Source organism: Astatotilapia calliptera, chromosome 2 (assembly GCF_964374335.1).
Source record: "Astatotilapia calliptera chromosome 2, fAstCal68.1, whole genome shotgun sequence".
Classification (NCBI taxonomy): Eukaryota; Metazoa; Chordata; class Actinopteri; order Cichliformes; family Cichlidae; genus Astatotilapia; species Astatotilapia calliptera.
Window position 1 is genome coordinate 37,968,590 of NC_137423.1, and position 17,994 is coordinate 37,986,583.

Here is a 17,994-nt window from a genome sequence, read left to right on the forward strand (position 1 = left end):
TAAGTTTACCAGTCTCACAAATCGTCGTCATAAATACACATTCATTAACCGTTTATTAATAGGACCTTTGAGCTCAACGGTAATTAATTAGCAGTGGAAATAATTTCTGGTAGCATCACAGAAATGTAGCAGTGACAATAATACTGTATGCTGTAATCGTACTGGGCAATTAGTGATACAAAAAACCTGTTTTATCCTGTGAATAAAAGTATATGTTTTTGTCAATGTACCATAATAACAGAAGCGAAACGCAATATTGTGTCAGGACAATTCACTATTTATGCACAATAAACAAAGGAGCATAGCGCGACAATTTCTGTTCAGCGCCAGACTTGCTTGTAACCTATATCACTAATTATGTTATGAAAATGACGTATTAAGTACAACAGCAGACTGACCTTCGTGTAAATGCTTGGAGCAGACTAACCTGTGAGCTGGAGGGTTCTGGGACGTTATATTTGGTCTTTGAATGGCTGCAATCCAGTCGCGTCTTTGTTACTTCGGAAACATGGCTCGAACAATTTCTCTTCAACGACGTAATCCGATAACAACCGATCTCTTTACCCGTCGGCTTCCCGTGGCTGTCATGCGACCGGCTATTGCAGTTAATAATACAACAGCTTCTTGCCATTTTTGTGTTTCTTTTTATCGCTGTATAACTGATTTTAATTGAAAGCCTGCGTGCGCTAGTACCTCTTGCCACGAGTTCCCAGAATCCTTTGCGGTTCTACCCGTGAATGACGTCACATTTTCAATCTCTATATAATATGCATGTTAAATTTTATATTTGGGGTAAAATATCAAGTCTTTTCAAGTAAACCGGTTCAAGTCCAATTCAAGTCCCAAGTCATTGGTATAAAAGTCCAAGTCAAGTCACAAGTCTTAGAACATTTTTTCAAGTCAAGTCTAAAGTCATAAAATTAATGACTCGAGTCCGACTCGAGTCCAAGTCATGTGACTCGAGTCCACACCTCTGCCCTCTACTCCTATAGAAAGGGATCCTGTGCCACACCTGATCACCCCTTTCAGTGCCACTAAACATTGAGCCTCAGTTTAATTACAATACCATTATTTTGTGTCTCTTCTCTACTGATCTAGAACTGCAGCATATTCAGGAGCATGACACAGCTACCCAGGGAAAATCCAACACATGGTTTCAATACCCAGCGTCAAAACAACACACACAAAAAACCTAGTTATGTTGTAATGTGATACTTGAATGAACTTGCATGTCATTTAGCTTTGATTCAAACCATATGCAGCATGTTAACAGAGAATATTTCTTGCGTGTCTGGAGAACAAACAGAGTTATTATATCCGCACACTAGAGACCATGTTTTCTTACAAGCAGGGTAACACTGCAGAATAATTTGAGCGTCGGAAGCGTCCAAATAAGCTCAGCAGTGACGTCAAGTGCGAATGACACTATTCTCAGTAACAGCACACATTTGGAGTTATTAGAGTTTTGCTCTGTGGGGAGGATCTGGAGACCAGAGTTTTAAAAAATCCTGCTTGGCATCATAATCCATATGGTTCCCTGCTCCCTATGGACAGACACACACATGTACTTAATCCAACACATACACATTTGCATGGAAACTGGTCGATATCCTTCATGAGTAAACAAAAACTCATGCAAGCCATGAAGCCACTGTGCATCTCTCTCTCTCTCTCTCACACACACATGGGGAGTGAGGACTATCAGTAGGCCCAGTCATGCTTTACCCATGCAGAGGTATCTGTTGGCAGTGGGAGTTATCACTGGCCATGGAGGCTTATTCCTCTGCCAGAAGACACCATGCCAGGAAATGACTGATAACAGTGCACAGCAATGACTGCCGGCTCACAGCAGCAACACATGTAGAACCTGAGCAAGCTGAGGGAAAGATGGCAATATGTGCACATACATCATACAGGAGAGCACGGGCCTTCTCTGCCTTCCCCTCTTTCCTAATGACATGTATATTTATGACCCATTAGCTCTGAAAGGGTAAACAGGATTGAGGAAGCAGCTCACTCAGAGGTAAAAGCGCATTTTTCTGATCTAATATCTAAACGTTATTTGTTACAATGTCAAGCTGCAAAATGAAAACACTCATAGATGTAATAAGCATGGAGGGAAATTGATGATTTGTGTGATAGCCTGAGAAGAAATCATAACTTTGAGTCATAAACAGTGGTATTTAATTTAGGTGATTTAATATATTTACTGTAATGTTGTCATTTACTGCCAAAATCCCTTTCTGTTTGTGCAGGGAGAATGAGAAAGGTTATGAAACCATTCACGTGTCCTGACTGCTGAGGAATAGGGGCGAAAAGCTTTCTTTTTTCACCGGACATACTCAAGAGAATGCAACATGTAACGAGGACTCTTTCCAGTTAATATTTAAAATGTGCAAGAACAAGATGAAATACAGATCCCAGATCAGGCTGTGACAGATAAGCAATATGAAAAATTATGAAATGGCTGCAGAGCTGCAAATCTCTACAGTATAAAATGGGAGTAAACATTTGAAGAAGAGGTGCCTTTTTTAAGCCTTCTCAGCTGGTGTGTTTTTTTTATATCCACTCTAAAAAACTGTAATTTTAGTTACTCTAAAGACATAGACTGTATATAAAAGCTAGACAGTCTCAAAAGTGCAAGCGGTGGATTTCCTCTGTGCTGGTCAGTGTGTGAGTCTGGTCTAGGTGTGGAAAAGGCCTGCTGTGTGTGGCTTGTTGTAACTCAACTTGACGGCGGCCTCCATTTCTTGGTTATTGCTAAGAGCAGCGTTGCTGTCTTTTTTCTGTTGAAGCCTTATAGTTGTTTTCTTAATTGAAGCGGTCACCATCTCTTTGGGTTGGCCTGTCCGATTTATCATTAAAGCAGCGTTGCTCTCTTTCTGTTGTTACTGCTTATATGATTATTGGGTTAATTAATTATAATAAAGATTTATTTTGTGTTAAACACCTCTGCCTGGCATCCTTTTCATTTCATCCAACTGTTACTGTCCCCCACCTTCTTCGCCTAGCTTTCATGTGGGGACGTAACACATGGTTGTTGTCCTTCTAATGATAACAGGAGGGGGCCAATGTTTTGTTTTTTTAAAAAGAAGTCTAATTGAATGGAAGACCCTTGAGCTAAGGGAAAACTTTACTGTTCCCTGCATGCCCTGGAATTACCCTGGGGTCCTCGGCCAATAGGATCTGCCCGGAAAACCTCAGCCAGAATGGATTCAGGGGGCATCGTAGCCAAATGCCCAAAGTGATAGCAGGAGTACAGCTACTCTCAGCCCCTCCAGAGTGACCACACCTCTCACCATATCTCCAGGGGAGAGAGCAGACACCCTTCAGAGAAAGTTTATGTACACCATGTGTATCTGCTTCGGTCATTACCCACAGCTTATGGTGATAAGTGACTTGTATTTTGATAACCTTGCTTTAGGCTCAGCTTTCTCTTCACCATGATACTGTACTGTACCAACCTACCTACCTTGTGGATTTACAAGTTGCTATCTTATGAGCGACCACTGTCCCTCAGTTTCACCATCAAATCAGCCCCTCGCTGATCATTACGGATTTCAAAGCAATAAGTTAGCAACAACAAAAAAATGATCAAAAACACAAGGCCAGAATTTTTACCTCACTAGCAGGCTAACACTAGCTTAATCTGCAAGCTATAGCAACAGCTGTCACTTTAGCTTGCAAAAGCAGCCAGGTAAGGTGTAACAAAGTTGCTTTATTTTATTTTATTTTAAATTTCTGCCACAATTGTTAATGTGCAACAAACCTAGATACTAAATATACAACAATCACCAGCAGGGGGCGACTACTCTAGTTGTCCAGTTGTTTCGAAGTCAGACAGAATTTAATAATTTAATCTAAGACCCAAGAAAACATATTTCTGATGGGTTTTCGATCCATACTTTTAAGTCTAAATGGATACAAATGATTATTATTATTATCATTTATTTTTTGTGTGTGTTTTTCTTTTGAGTCAAAAGAAGGGCAAAGCAGGATCCACTCCCTATTACTGTTGGTGAGTTGCTACGTTTGAGTAAGGAGTGCCCTTTGGTTTTGCAGTTGTTGTCTCTCTCTTTCTTTCTCCTCGTCTGCACTCCATGTGGTTGTCAATCTGTCTGTGTGCTCTACAGCATAGGTGTCAAATTTGGCCCGCAGCCTAATGAAGCCAAACCAAATGACTATCAGAGCTGGCCTACTGGTATTATACAGCTAATATATATATTGTTTAGTATTAAGCTTTGCTTGTTCCATATTCAGTTTTCCAGCAAAACTTATTTGAGTCTGTTATATCTGGAGGAAGATTTTTTTTTTTCAATAAATATTAATGTTAGCCCGCGACTTTGTTCCAGTTTTGAATTTTGGCCCACTGCGTTTTTGAGTTTGACACCCCTGCTCTACAGTCTCTTCCTGTTCTTCCTACTTTTAGTGTCTCCTGCCGGCACCGGACCTCTCTCTGTTGTTCTATCCTAACATTTTCAATCCTGAGTGATATATTATGAACAATGTTTAGCATAGACAGGGTGTCTTTCCCTTAGCTGGCTTTAAAAAATCTAAATCTCCATAATGTGTATCACAACAGCAGTCCTTCTGCTTCAGGCTCTATGCGTGTTCACATTAAAAAAATTACGTTTCTGGAGGTCATGTGAACCTTCTTCTGCATAAAATGATTCCCATGAGTGCCACTTACTCAGATGATGATGATGAAAATGGTGATTAAAAGTCTCTATGGAACACAAACATTTTAACAGTATCCTGCAAGACTGCTGCAAATAGGACAAGCGATTAATGCTGAAGAAAATCATTATCTTGGGATTTATTGTACATTTGAATTCAAATGTATCATTTTGCTGCTCGGTGCCACTGTTTTTCCCCCCCAAGATGGCGGCTGCACGATAGAGAAGTTGGCTGGAGAAACTGATCAGGAGGGCTAGCTCTGTGGTCGGCATGAAGCTGGACACTCTGGTGACAGTGGCAGAGAAAAGGACATTAAAGAAACTGCTGGACATTATGAACAATGCTGGGCATCCTCTGCACACGGCCATAAACAACCAGAAGAGTCTGTTCAGTGACAGGTTGCTTCTCCCCAAGACAAGAACTAACAGACTTAAAAACTCCTTTGTCCCACACGCCATCAGACTGTTTAACTCCTCTCTGGAGGGGAGAGGGAGGGGAGACAGGAGGACAAAGGAGGGGGGAACAACTAAGCTGTAGTGCCTCTTCACCTCACTGTACAATACCTTGTGCAATACTTTTTGTAAATAGTCAACAGTGCAATAGACTCAATACTTGAAATGTGCAATTCACTTGTATTTTTATTTTTATTCCTATTTATTCTATTTATCCCCTTTGTATATTTTATTTATATTTGTTTCTGTATTTATATGTGTGTGTGTGTGTGTGTGTGTGTGTGTGTGTGTGTGTGTGTGTGTGTGTGTGTGTGTGTGTATATATATATATATATATATAACAATTCTGTAACTGTAACTTCGGTCGTTGCTGTGCTTTTTTTGGAAATCGAATTTCCCAGAGGAACCCACCCGAGGGATTAATAAAGTTCTATCTTATCTTATCTTATCTTATCTAAGTTGATATTTTTAAACACAAGTTGCCATGGTGATTTAGCCAGGTAAACACAGAACGACTTTCTTGACACAGAAAATCCTGACTTCAAACTTGCCATAGTTCGGCTTAGTTTGCAAGTCATCTGGCTTTGTAGAAGTAGTGTCCAACCGACGTTCATGCTTGGAGCGAGCCCGCAGATACATGCAAAGCACTAGGAGCTTCATTTGTAATTAAAAAAATAAATATAAAAAACCCCAACCTGCTGGCAAAGCAAAAAATATTCCCAGTAGCAATTAAAATGAAATGCATTTTCCCTTCATATAAATCTTAAACCTGCTGTGATTGTGAGCTGCAGCTACATCTAGTCATTTTACTGAACATTTTTCTCAACAGCTTTAAAGCTAACCACAGTGTTTTCATTTGACTGTGTCAAACAAAGCAAAGCCAAAAAAATGCTGCAGCCTTTCATTCACCTGTTATTTCTTTTTTCACTTTTGTATATTAAACTAAGCTCTAAATTTTAATAGAAAGAATTTGTAAAGTTTGCCACATGGTGGGGCCATCAGCTACATGTGTGCGTGCCCAGAATGCAGATAATCTTGCCAAAGGGGGGTGGGGGGGGACTTGGGGAACAAACAGTTGTCTTCATGATGCTTGATGCGATATCCTTGGCATGAATCTTGCTGCCATGCCTGTCACAGGGTGTGGTCCTATACCTGCTGTGCTGTTCTGTTTGATTAAAGCTGGATGAGCTAAAACTGAGACGTAACAACCAAAATTTGACGACTCCCTGTGTGACAGAACCCAGGCACATTTAGACAAGCTTTTCAATCAGGAACTAATCACACCCTTAATACAGAAAAAACCCTAAGCTGAACTAAAAACTCAAACTACATGTTAACGTTAATAACATGTTAAGTATAAAAAATAAAACAATTACTTTGGGAAAATCTTCTGTGCGTTCCTAAAACCAACCAAAATAATGTAAAAATGCATAGGATCTGTCCTATGCATAGTTTCAGCCTTTGTTATCATAACCTGCAGATTGATGAATAGAGAACTGGAATGTCTGCAATGGTTGTGAGTCCATTGACTTGGAAAAGTGTCATCTTGAATCTATATCTATTCTGAACTTGTAATTATTCAGTTTTAATTATTAAATATGTCTCTGACAAAGACCCTGTGGTAATAGTTAAAAAAACACTAAAAGGAGTAAAAGCTAAACTAGCAGCTACTAAACTTGGGAAACCTACTAATTATACCTCTGCCAAGTAAGAGAGGAGCGGTAGTGGCACACATGGACCACCCTGTGATCTGCCAGCTTTGGGGTTTGAAAAGAATCAGTGCCACATGCTGGTGCTTCTAGAGCTGTCGGAACCTTAAAGTTTGAACCATTGTGCCAAAAAAAGTCAATGGAGTGTTACTCTTATAGCACTTTTTAAGCTTAACACACACTCACACTCCAGTGGATGCAGCAGGGGCAACTCAGGGTTTCCAAAACATACTTTGATGTAGTTTGATCCCTGCCTAGATGAACCAGACATCAAACTACCAACCAATTAGTAGACAACCCACTCTACCTCCTGAGTCACAGCCTCTCAGATGGTGAGTTGAGAATAAAAACGAAACCTTATTTCCCGTGAACGGTGGGTCTCAAACAGCACATTTTTTGAAAATTTGCACAATGTCCCAGGCCCCCACCTTAAGCTGAGGGCTGGGATAACTGGGCCACCCAACTCTGACCAGAGCATTTTAACTTCTTTTTTTTTTTTAATGTATATTTCACGACATTCAACGTGAAACAAATGAGGAAGCTTGCTGAGCAACTCTTTAGAATATATACTTAGTAGAAATGTCAATACTAACAAGAGAAGACAGTTCGTATTGACATTTGATGATGTTTCATGACAGCACAGAGAAACCCCTCGTTTGCCGCCTAAAAAAACCATGCCTAAGTACATGGACGCCCTCTTTATTCATGAATTAAATTGACATAAATCAACATACAATTACTTTGATTCACTGTTGTCTGTGTTTTGGTTGTTTTAATCAAAGCTGATCGCCGAGACTGCAAAGAAGAGGCACAGTTTTGTGAGAATCTTTTCATTTGCCTGGTGTGTCCTGATTTCAAGGTTACCTGGTTCAAAAGGAAGAAACGTTACCTCAGGCTGTTTGAGCACGTCTCACTGAATGAAAGCTACCTAGAAAAGCATGAAAAAAAGGTCTGTCTGTCTGGCATTTTGTTTTTCATATCATATTACTGTTGTTTTCTCTTCACAAAGACTCAAATGCTACTTAGTAATTCTACCTGCCACGCCTCACATTAATTTGTGTTACATTCTAGTCTCAGAGCTAAGCATCGTCTTTTCATAAAAATAATTACCTTCCTTGTGAAAATAAAAAAACAGAGGGACATTTAACAAAACTTACAGCTGTTTTGAAGTTATTTCAAAAAGCTCAAGAGTCTCTATTGCTTTACAAAACAGTTTCCAAATCAATTTCTTATGCTTTGACTGTATTTCTTAATCCAGTTGGCCGGAAGTGGCATATATCTCTTATATTTGTATTTAAATTTTTATATATCTCTGTCTATTTTCAGCATGAAAATATCTTTAAAAGACGAATTTTCTTTGAAATTAAGAGCCGATTTAAGAAGCAGGTTAAAAAGCTTTCTTATCAAGCAGTAGAAGAGTTATTTTTTCATTCTGTGAGTTAGAAAAGTACTTGGAGAATTTGAAAAGAGAAAAAAAAAAACAAAGCAGCAATTCTTAAATGACCTTTAAAACATGAGCTGTTTTGAAATCGCTTCCTGTGTATATCTCTGTGAAATCTGGAAGCTTAGCTCAGGAAGTATATACATGACAGGCAGAGCTTAATACAGGGCTGGCAAGCACACAATGCAAGTCTGCATGTGTGTGTTTGGATGTATGCATTCCACTGTTCTTGTGGAAAATAGAGAAAGAGTGGGTGCATGTGTTATTTCTGCCGAGTTTCACACACCGAGTGGACAAACAATCTATTCCAATTAAAGCGAGCTGCAGCCCTGGAGAGTGCAGAAGAAGCTATGCTCCATCGCATCACATCATCCTTTGAAAAACCCTAGAATAGCCGATTGTGATTCGGAGGAAACAGGCCCCTTCAAGAACAACTAGTGTGGGCTGGCTGTGGGGGTGGGGACGACTGGTTCCAAGTTAGTCTAGAAAGTTCCACAGCAAATAACGTTATGGTGGAAGTACTGGAGCAGTGGGAGCTGCTGGGAAGAGGGCAAGGCTATTAATCCTGCTTGTAGCGCTGGTTTACCGCTCTTACTGCATGTGGGGCGAGGAGGCAAATTAATAGTGTGGCGGAGATTAATTAGGTGACGTTAAGGGAAATTTGTGACTGTAAAACTTTAGAGGTCTGTACAGCTGACTAGACTAATGAGGCGTTCATGAACTCTTAATAGATGCTACTCCGATGTCGAATATGAGCAAAGCAGAAGGAGAGGCAGCGGGAAAAAAAATATGTGTCTTTGCACAAAGCATTGTCACCAGAAAGAACTCAGAAAGCTTCAGAAAGCTATTGAGTGCCTAGAGGAGCAGAGTTTATAACCTTCCACGGTGACAAACTCAGAGGGAATTATCACCAGTGCTCCAGAAACACTCAATTATTCCTGTGAATATTTTTAGGGCTTAATGACCATTAAAATATGAGTATTTTCCTGATTCTTCAAGTGCGCAAAGCGGAATATTCCACTCCCCCTTTCGGTGAAAGCGGAATAAATTCACTTGTGTCCATGAAATCTGATCAACTCCCTGATGAAGGCTTGTATGTAAAACAGGTTTTCTGTTGCTGGACAAACAAAAGCAGACCATGAGAAAAAAGAGGGACCTTTTTTAAAAACAAGACAAAACTCATATTTGAATCCCGTTTTGCTCTTCAGTTTCTTTAGCTGAATGACTGCTGTTTGAATGTCCACTCAACACATAAGTTAACGGCTGACAAAAAAGTGTCCTTCATCAATATCAGCTGGACGTCTTCTCTGGACTTTTATCTTTTATTCTCTGACTGCTTAAAAACAATCCGGCATGCAGGAAGAGGAAGATAAAGAAAAGGTGGACCGTGAGATGAGATTGTGATCATGACCTCTCATTTTCTGCATGACATCCTTCTGTACTTTGAGAAATATACACCAGAGGCTTATACTGGTGACATCAGAAAGGTTGTGAGAGTATACAGACCTGAACAAATAACACATTATGAAACAGGGATATAGATAAATGTCATCAAAATGATTTTATATTCAATACATGGACGTCCATGTGTATTTTGTGTATGCGAAGTGGATGTTGTGGGTCTGTTTGATGACAACCACTTCATAACCAATTCAGCTGTAAATCATATGTTGTAATAAGAAAACCACACACAGGCCTTTTGCTTTTGAAGAGAGGGTCTGACTGAACCGCTATTAGACGTGAATTAACCCGCCTCATTACTGCCCTGCAATTGTAGCCATGGAACTGCAACCATTTTTGGCTGGGGCAACTTTGCTGTCACAGAAATGTTTTCCAGGATCAACTTTTTACTAACTTTATCCAGGAAAAAGGACAAAAAGTACTATACATAAATGCAAAAATACCCCAACAATAAACTCTGCATTTAAAATTCTACCCAAGATAATGTGTGAGGTGTCTGCAAAATTTCAGAAGTAAAAGCAACTGACATACTGACTGTCTGTAAGATGATTTAACAAACACGGCATTTAACTAGCAACCCCCTTTAAATCTCAGGAGACATGCGATGATTAATATTGCTGGAAATGAGAAAAAACAAACTCCTACCACACAAATTGTGATTTTCTATGTAAATTATTATTCTATCTCTCAATTTAAAGGTTTCAGCTTGTTAAATTTAAAATTAATTCCTGAGAATTTGAGAAGTGAAAATCCTCTTTGGTGGAAGTGCCAGCAGTGACCAGTGACAGCTGTTTTCCCGTGTGGGACTACTTGCCAAAAACAATTGTAATGCATTTTATTAGCTCAATTTATGGCTTGTCAGCTTATGTGAAAGCAGAATTATAAAGCAGCAGGATACTGAGAGCGTAGAGAACAAGGCCTGAAATGTACTTTGCCCAAGTAGAGGTAAAAAAAAGCTTAACATTACTTCTCCACATGATTCTCCTTAAATGAGTACTTTTGCAGACTGCGAGGTGGAGAGGAAAACAGGTCAATCTGGAAAATGCATCAGTCCTGCTTTGACCCGAAGGACGGTGACGCTGACATTGCTGTTGTTTTGTTCTTAACTTCACGAATTTCAACAGCATTCCTGAAAGTTTCTCCAGGTGTTGCTATTGCAAAAGACCATTTGGAGAGTTAAAGTTTTAAAAACAACACTATCAGCAGAACGTGCTAGATCTGGTGTTATTGCTGTACACACCAAATGACGCATGCTGATGTCTGATAATCTTACAGCGCAGCGGATCAGACTCTACCTCGCACCATTTCTCTGTTTTTGACTCCCCCCTCCTCCCAATGCCTGTAGCCAAACTTGTTCTGTTTAAAAACCATAGACAGTCTTACTCAGTACTAACACTAAAAAAAACACATGTTACTGCAGTACTATTCCTGCTCTCTGAGGGCAAAAAAAAGAAAAAAGCAAGAAATAAATATTGCTGTGGTCCGCATTTCAGGGGCATTGAGGTTAACCTCCTGTCTGCACAGTCCCAGTAAGCCCCCAAGTAAATCTAGGCCACATTCAAATATGAAACAGCTACTGTGGATTTTTAGAGCTTAATGTCTTCAATACTGCGCTGCTGATGTTTTCAAAGTAGCAATACGATTTGAATAAATAATGCCATGCCGCTTTAAAAAACTGAGTAAGATCACACCCTTGAGCATAAACAACTCCTCTTTAGATTTCTCATGGCAAAGACTGTGCTCAATTCTGACTTCACCTGCCTGCCCACTCATGCCACAGTAGTCCTAATTTATTAAGGTAAAAGTCAATTACCTGCAAATGAATGCAGCTGTTTATAACTGGAGAATTAAAATCACCAGAGAAGCAGAACTTTTCATAAACAAGACCCCCCCCAGCAGGCGCAGAGCAGCCAAACAGGAAATTCAACACAGTTGTGATTGAAAACGATAAGTTCCACCATTGCTGCTAGCATGTACCAGCATGTTTAAAGCATTTTTTGTGTGAATGTTCTGAAGGAACTTACAATCCACAAAACAGTTTTGCAGCACACGTATGCACCTGTTAGTGTAGACAAATGACACAACACACAAATACATAATAAATGAATAAAAATAATTCAATATGTGAGCAAAAGCATCAGACATGCTAAAAATAAAATACATCTTTATTATGGTATTAATTCTTCACTTAAAAAAACAATAATTACAGTAATAATCAGCAATAGATGATGTGCATACAGCATATTTTTGACTCTTACATGAGGAAACGTGAGTAGCAAGGAGAACAAATACATATTCAGTGTGGCGTTTGCCTGAAAGTGACTGAAAAAGGAGGGAAAAAATAGCAGCAGATAAAGGTCCTTCGTAGCACTAAAAATGCAGTTAAACATTAATAATGTCATATGAAGTGAGAAAAAGAGGGTATGACAATATTAAACTGCTCAGTACTAATTTTGATGCAACACATTATCACAGTCTACAGTCTGAATATCATTATCGACGTCATAGTAAGTTGTCTTTGTTCAGAGGGGCTGAACAGCAGAGTGAGTGTGTAACAGCACAGAAACACAGAGAACGTGTGTTTAGGAAAGAAAAACAAGACATGCACTAAAAGCATGTCTTCAAATGCAGTCTGCCCTGATATTTGGCTGGATCATACTTCTGTAGCAAACACACTAGTACAAAAATAGATTTACTTTAATTTTACATTAGCTTTGACTCACTGTCTACATTGTTAGTGTGGAAAAACCACGCATTTCTCCAAGAAACTCTACAACCAGCTACAGACACTCTGACGTTCATTTCCAGTTGAATGTTCGACCCACCAGCTCAAAGAACTTCTTGTTGGGTTCATGAAAGAACTGGTAGAGTTTTTGCAGGATGGCAGGAGCCACGTGAGGGTGAGCCCTGCCTTTCGAATCATGTAAACACCGCTCTCGCCCGTGGTCTCTCAAACAGTAGAATCCTTTAGTTTTATTGAAGTAAAAATTTGAAGCGTTTATTTGAGGCTCCAGCTTTAAGAACCTCTCCACCTTTTTCATCTCAGGTAAGGGGTCTCTGATTAATTCATCCCCATCCACGATGTGAATGCTCTCCAGTGGGAAGTATTGCAGCCAGTTTTGCATGTGGACATAGTAAAGGCTGCGATTGAGAGCCTTGTATCCCAGATTGATCTCACCGTCCTTCACCAGCACAGATTCGATGGGCTGGTAGCGCTTGTGTTTCTGGAGGCGGTTGTAAAAGACCTGGGTGTAGTCCGAGAGCACCCGCTCTGTGGGGTCTCTGAGGATAAGCAGCAGCTTGATGTCAGGGTTCATCTGATGGATGCGTTTAGGGACTTTGCTGGAGGTGAAGTAGGCCGGCGTCTTCTCTACCGTCAGCTGGTCGGGGAAAGCGTAGGGCATCTGGCTGAGATACCAAGGCAAGCCCCTCTGAAAGTGACTTTCCCAATCAAAGAAGTGCACCTCGTTCTGAGCTGCAGCCACCGAGCTGTGCAGGCTGAGCATCTCAATCAGCGCCCGTGTTCCTCCCTTCCTCACGCCAACAATTAGAATATGAGGAAGTTGCTGGAGTGTCCCATTTGGATGGCTGGTGGTCCCGTTGTCAGCGGGTGATGAGGTTGGAGGTAAAGGTGGCCCCCCGTCGCCGTCGGCCACTGGCCTGGAGGGGATTGGCGGGGACTGCATTGCAAAAAGCAGCAGCCCAAGGAGCAAAGCTGCCATGAGTGAGGTCCTGACCCTGGAGGATTTCAGCCTGGCGAAAGCACTAAAACTGTATCCCACATTGAAAGAGCAGCTGCTTGTGGACAACGGTCTGATTGAAAAGCAAGAAGAAGAAAAACCCAAAACAGCCTCTTCTCTGCCAGCAGCAGCAACTACAAGGAAAGACAACAGCTGTGAGCAGACTAATAACAGGTTAATCTTTTGGCAGAAAGACAAATATTAAGTTTCACAACTCCAAATCCTAGAAGGAAGTTAAACTAGCAAACGATACTTCCTTTAACATAATCAGTGTCCTTAAACTTTCTGCCGTTTAACGTCCGCAAACACGAATCACCTTCACGTCAAACAGGAACTGTGTCTGCCCCTATAATAAACATGCTGTCATTTATATAACCGTGCTAATGATTTATGTACAGTCAACTGATGGCATCAAAAGACGAAGTGAAACGTCGATGAGCCGAGACTCACCTGGTTTTATTCTCTGCAACTACTGATCAACAATTTATTAATTTAGAAATCAGAACTAAAATAATAAATATGCGCTAAAGAGGTCAAACGCTCTCACGGTAGATGTTGCTTTTAATGCGACAGGAAACAAACAGAAAAGCAGGTGCGGTTTGTTCTGCAAATTAAATTCTGCACCGCTAAAAGAAAAAACAAAGAAATCATGCAGACAAGCTGGGTTTTTTGCTCGTTATATTTTCCATATGACGGTTGCATTGGGTGCCAATCCAGGAAACGCCGTTTATCTCTTACCTTTTTAACTACAATCGTCCACTCGACAAAGATTTCATGCCTTGCAGCTGGAGGCTCTCCGCTCACAGCACCGCCGCTTCCACACCAGCAATTATGTAGGATCCACCTCTGTATCGTCTGGGAATTTTCCGAGCGCGTATAAACTTGCGCTGCGCGGGGCACAACTTCACCGGAGCGCCTCCTCTGAGCCTCAGACCGACGCTGTCCTCCCGTTTTTTGAGTGTCAGCTGTTGTGTAGAAGTCTACGCCTACCTCACGCCTGCAGGACCACTCCCCCTACTGACTCAGGTTGTTAAAATGTTATCATATTTGTCAGCTATACCGCCGCTGGTATGTGTGATATGTGACGGAGAACTGAAGCAGGTGATCTATGCATCATGTAGAAGGAACAAAGCAAAAAAGAAAGCGACAATATAATTGCGCCACAGAGCAGAAAATCGCTCCAGTCTTGATGGGTGTTCTAGCTTTGATTTAAGACTATTTATGATTTTTTTTAAGCCAAACATTCAATTCAAGCAGACTGAGATGCTCTACTCAGTGAATTTGTTGCCCATAGAGAGGCTGAGCCTTCTCAGGATTGGGATTGAAAAAGACTATTCAGCTGAGCCTCCAGGAGTTCCCTCTTCGCTGTTGCTTTCAGGGGAAATCAATGAAAGAGACAGGCCAGTTATTCATCCCTGGCATTCTTCTCCTCCTTTGCCCACAATGCAACTGCATCTGTGGGTAGTCACTGAGTCCAAGTTGCACAATCTCACCACCTGTTGAGCTGTATTTCTTTTTCTTCTGACATATTTAAATCGTTCTCCCATCACTTTAGCAATGAGTCCAAAGTGTCTTTCCAAGCTTCGTATTTACTCGTGTTTAACTGAGTCATTGGAGGATTTCACAATGTCCCCTGACTCACCTTTGGATGTACAGTCAGTGTGAGAAAGATTGAGTGACTTCAAAGTGGCGATGAATAAGTGGCACGTCATTAACGTCAAATACCTTGATAGGTTGTGTCATATTGGACTTGCAGAGATGAGAAAGCAGTAAAAGACGCAGTGTGATAGGAAAAAACGCTGTTAATACACTTGTGTATATTGTGTAATGCTTGCTTTTTTAAATCAGATATTTGCTTTAACTAGATGGTAACTACAGGTGAAGCTTGATATCAGTTTGTTGATTCTACTTATCGATTTTGGTTTTATCCCTGACTATTTATGAATCCCTTCCTGCTTCCTGATGCACAGGTTTTCAGCATAAACTCATCCTTCTCTCATCCTTCTTCTTTCTCATCACTGTTTTATGCAATACTACTGTCATCGAGACACGACAGCACTGGTACAAGGAAATGATAAATTCCAATGAGTTGGGTAATTCAGAACTGTTTTTTGCTTGCAATCTTTAATGCTAACTGTTTCCCATGCTGACATTATGCCTTGAAGCATGGAAAGAGATTAAGGGCTTTGCTGCTGAATAGGGATGCTTCTGATTTTACCCATGTTTGGGAAATTTTTCTGCTGTGTAGGTTATTTAAGTGAAAAGGCATCGAGGACATAAAGCAGACTGAAGGGCTACAGCAGCAGAAGCTTTGGTGCCACAACAAAAGCTTGCTTCTGCTTCTTAAACGCACCCTTTCTTTGTAAAAAGAATGCAAACACACGTGCCTCCAGTGTGTAAAGTGTAAGTGCTGATATAGCCAAGAGTTTCCCCACATTGATTTTTAGATGCAGTTTAGTAATCCTCAGATTCTGCCCTTGGCTCTCCTGAGAAAGTGTGAATTCAGCGTTCAGTTGTACAATATAATCCCGCCTTGAGGATCATCAGAGGCTACCAGGCACATTAACATGACAATAGTACGTATTCACAGAGCATAAACACCCTCAGAGCTTCCTCTGTGACTTCCCTCAACCTCAGCTCACACTAATCAAGTATGACAAAAATACATGCTTGACAAAAAGGCAGAAGTTTTTTACAGTTGAGTAAAAGATCACAAGCATTACTTGTAAAATATACTTAAAGGATCAATTTATAAGAAATTAATAAGAAAAGTTTTGCTTTGTTGACCTGAATCAGTTACTTTGTAAAAATGCAAGTGTTCAGTCAAATACCTCAAAATTACTCCAAAGTCCAGGGTCGATTAATTATTTCAGCAGTGTTCTCTATAGTGCATATTAAAGTCTTGAAGCCCAGTAACTATTTGCAAGGAAGCTGGGGGTGTGTTGTGAGGGGGTGGGGTGCTGTGGCTCAGGAAACAGAGCGTGCTGCACTTCAATCAAAAGATCCATGGCTCCTCCAGTCCACATATTGAAGTGTCCTTGCTTTGAGTGGTCAGTAAGCCCAGAAAAATGCCATGTAAAAGCACCTCATTCAATAAGGTGGAAGAAAATCGCAGAGGAATTAAGAGCTGCATGTCACAAACAGCACGCTTTTACTCCTGATGTCATTCTTGCAGTGTTGCTACACGATCAGCACACTTGAAAATATTTTCTTTAGCGCTTGTGCCAACTGTGTGGGGCATAAAAACAGGTTTCATCTGGCTCTCGCGGGCTTAACAGATACCACACTTTTATGGATCATATGCGATGTGCATGCTCTGAATGTTTCATGACTCTGATCAAAACGTATCCGTAAGAAATCAAGTTATTCTTAAGTTACCCACACAAGGAAATGTTAAACACGGCAATGCCACTGCTGCATGTGATGTTCTGCACGATTCTTTTAAAGATCCAGAAAGGAAAGAAGGTTCTATAATTAGCACAGAATTATAACTGAGCTTCACTGAAATTTGTTGCTGGACAACAAGTATTGCAGGAATGCTGTAACGCCTGTAAGAGTTCATGACTTGAAATTTGTTAAATTTAGAAAACTATCACTGATGATCTGTTATAATGGACGCAGATGTAGAGTGTCAGTACTCCTACAGGCTCTGTAAGTGATGAAACATTACACTGTTTATTTTATGTTCACATCATAATATAATACATTATAGCTATGCCCTCAGGCTATAATTGGTAATGCTATTTGAATTGCATTGTCCTTACGATCATTTTGATTCTACAGAGGAAATTAGAATATTTTAAAATGTTCATTTAATTATTTTTCTTATTCAATTTGTGAAGTGGAAATTCATTCAGTGCACAATATCCCACTTCTTTGTAATTCTAAACACCTAAGGAGGCACAATGTCTATTTCACCACTCAACAGCTATTATTTTCTATCGTCTGATTGCATAGTTTTAATTCTATATGCGTTGAATCAAAACCCACACTTGTGCGAGCGCAAACACACAGCGCAGGTCATCAGCTTGCTCGAAAGCTTCATCTCTTTATTGAAATGCTTTTCTTTGTTCAAGTGGGTTCACCATGTGGATAATTACTGCAATTACTTCTGCTGGCAATATGAGATGATGACGAATGACACAAATCACAATAACCGAAAGGAAGCTCATTAAAGCAGAGAGGTGCGAGCTTTTAAAGGCCGGTTCAGAGAAATTCAGAGAAACACCTGCAAATTAAACAAGCCGCCTTGTTGTGAAAAGTTGTCTGAAGTACACGGATTGAGAAATTTCACCGTATGGGAAAAGCTATCATGTTGTAGCTAATCAACAATAACACTGTCAGAACCATTTAGTCTGCAAAGCAAAGCCCCAATCCTCTCATTTACCTGCAGATTTTTCTGAATTTTAAAAACAAAAATGGCGAATAATTAAGTGACTGATCTCTTCAGTCTTTTCATGCCTATGTACAATTTTACACCAATGTTATGTTATCTGTGGTTGAAAACAGTTCTC

At 40.3% G+C, this 17,994-nt stretch overlaps 1 protein-coding gene and 1 long non-coding RNA gene across 2 annotated transcripts; one reads left to right on the forward strand and one right to left on the reverse strand.

Moving 5' to 3' along the window:
* Positions 1 to 1,461: 1,461 nt before the first annotated feature.
* LOC145420546 (uncharacterized) lies at positions 1,462 to 2,949 on the forward strand. The gene is made up of 2 exons (XR_013901869.1): positions 1,462 to 2,023; positions 2,256 to 2,949. It is a non-coding gene; the product is annotated as an uncharacterized LOC145420546 (long non-coding RNA).
* An 8,938-nt stretch (positions 2,950 to 11,887) lies between these two features.
* On the reverse strand, positions 11,888 to 14,494 carry hs3st1 (heparan sulfate (glucosamine) 3-O-sulfotransferase 1). Its single transcript, XM_026180645.2, has 2 exons — positions 14,219 to 14,494; positions 11,888 to 13,614 (listed from the first exon to the last, which is right to left on the reverse strand). The coding sequence occupies exon 2, from the start codon at positions 13,460 to 13,462 to the stop codon at positions 12,539 to 12,541; it is 924 nt and encodes a 307-aa protein (XP_026036430.2). The 5' UTR covers positions 13,463 to 13,614; positions 14,219 to 14,494; the 3' UTR covers positions 11,888 to 12,538.
* Between the last annotated feature and the right edge of the window lie 3,500 nt (positions 14,495 to 17,994).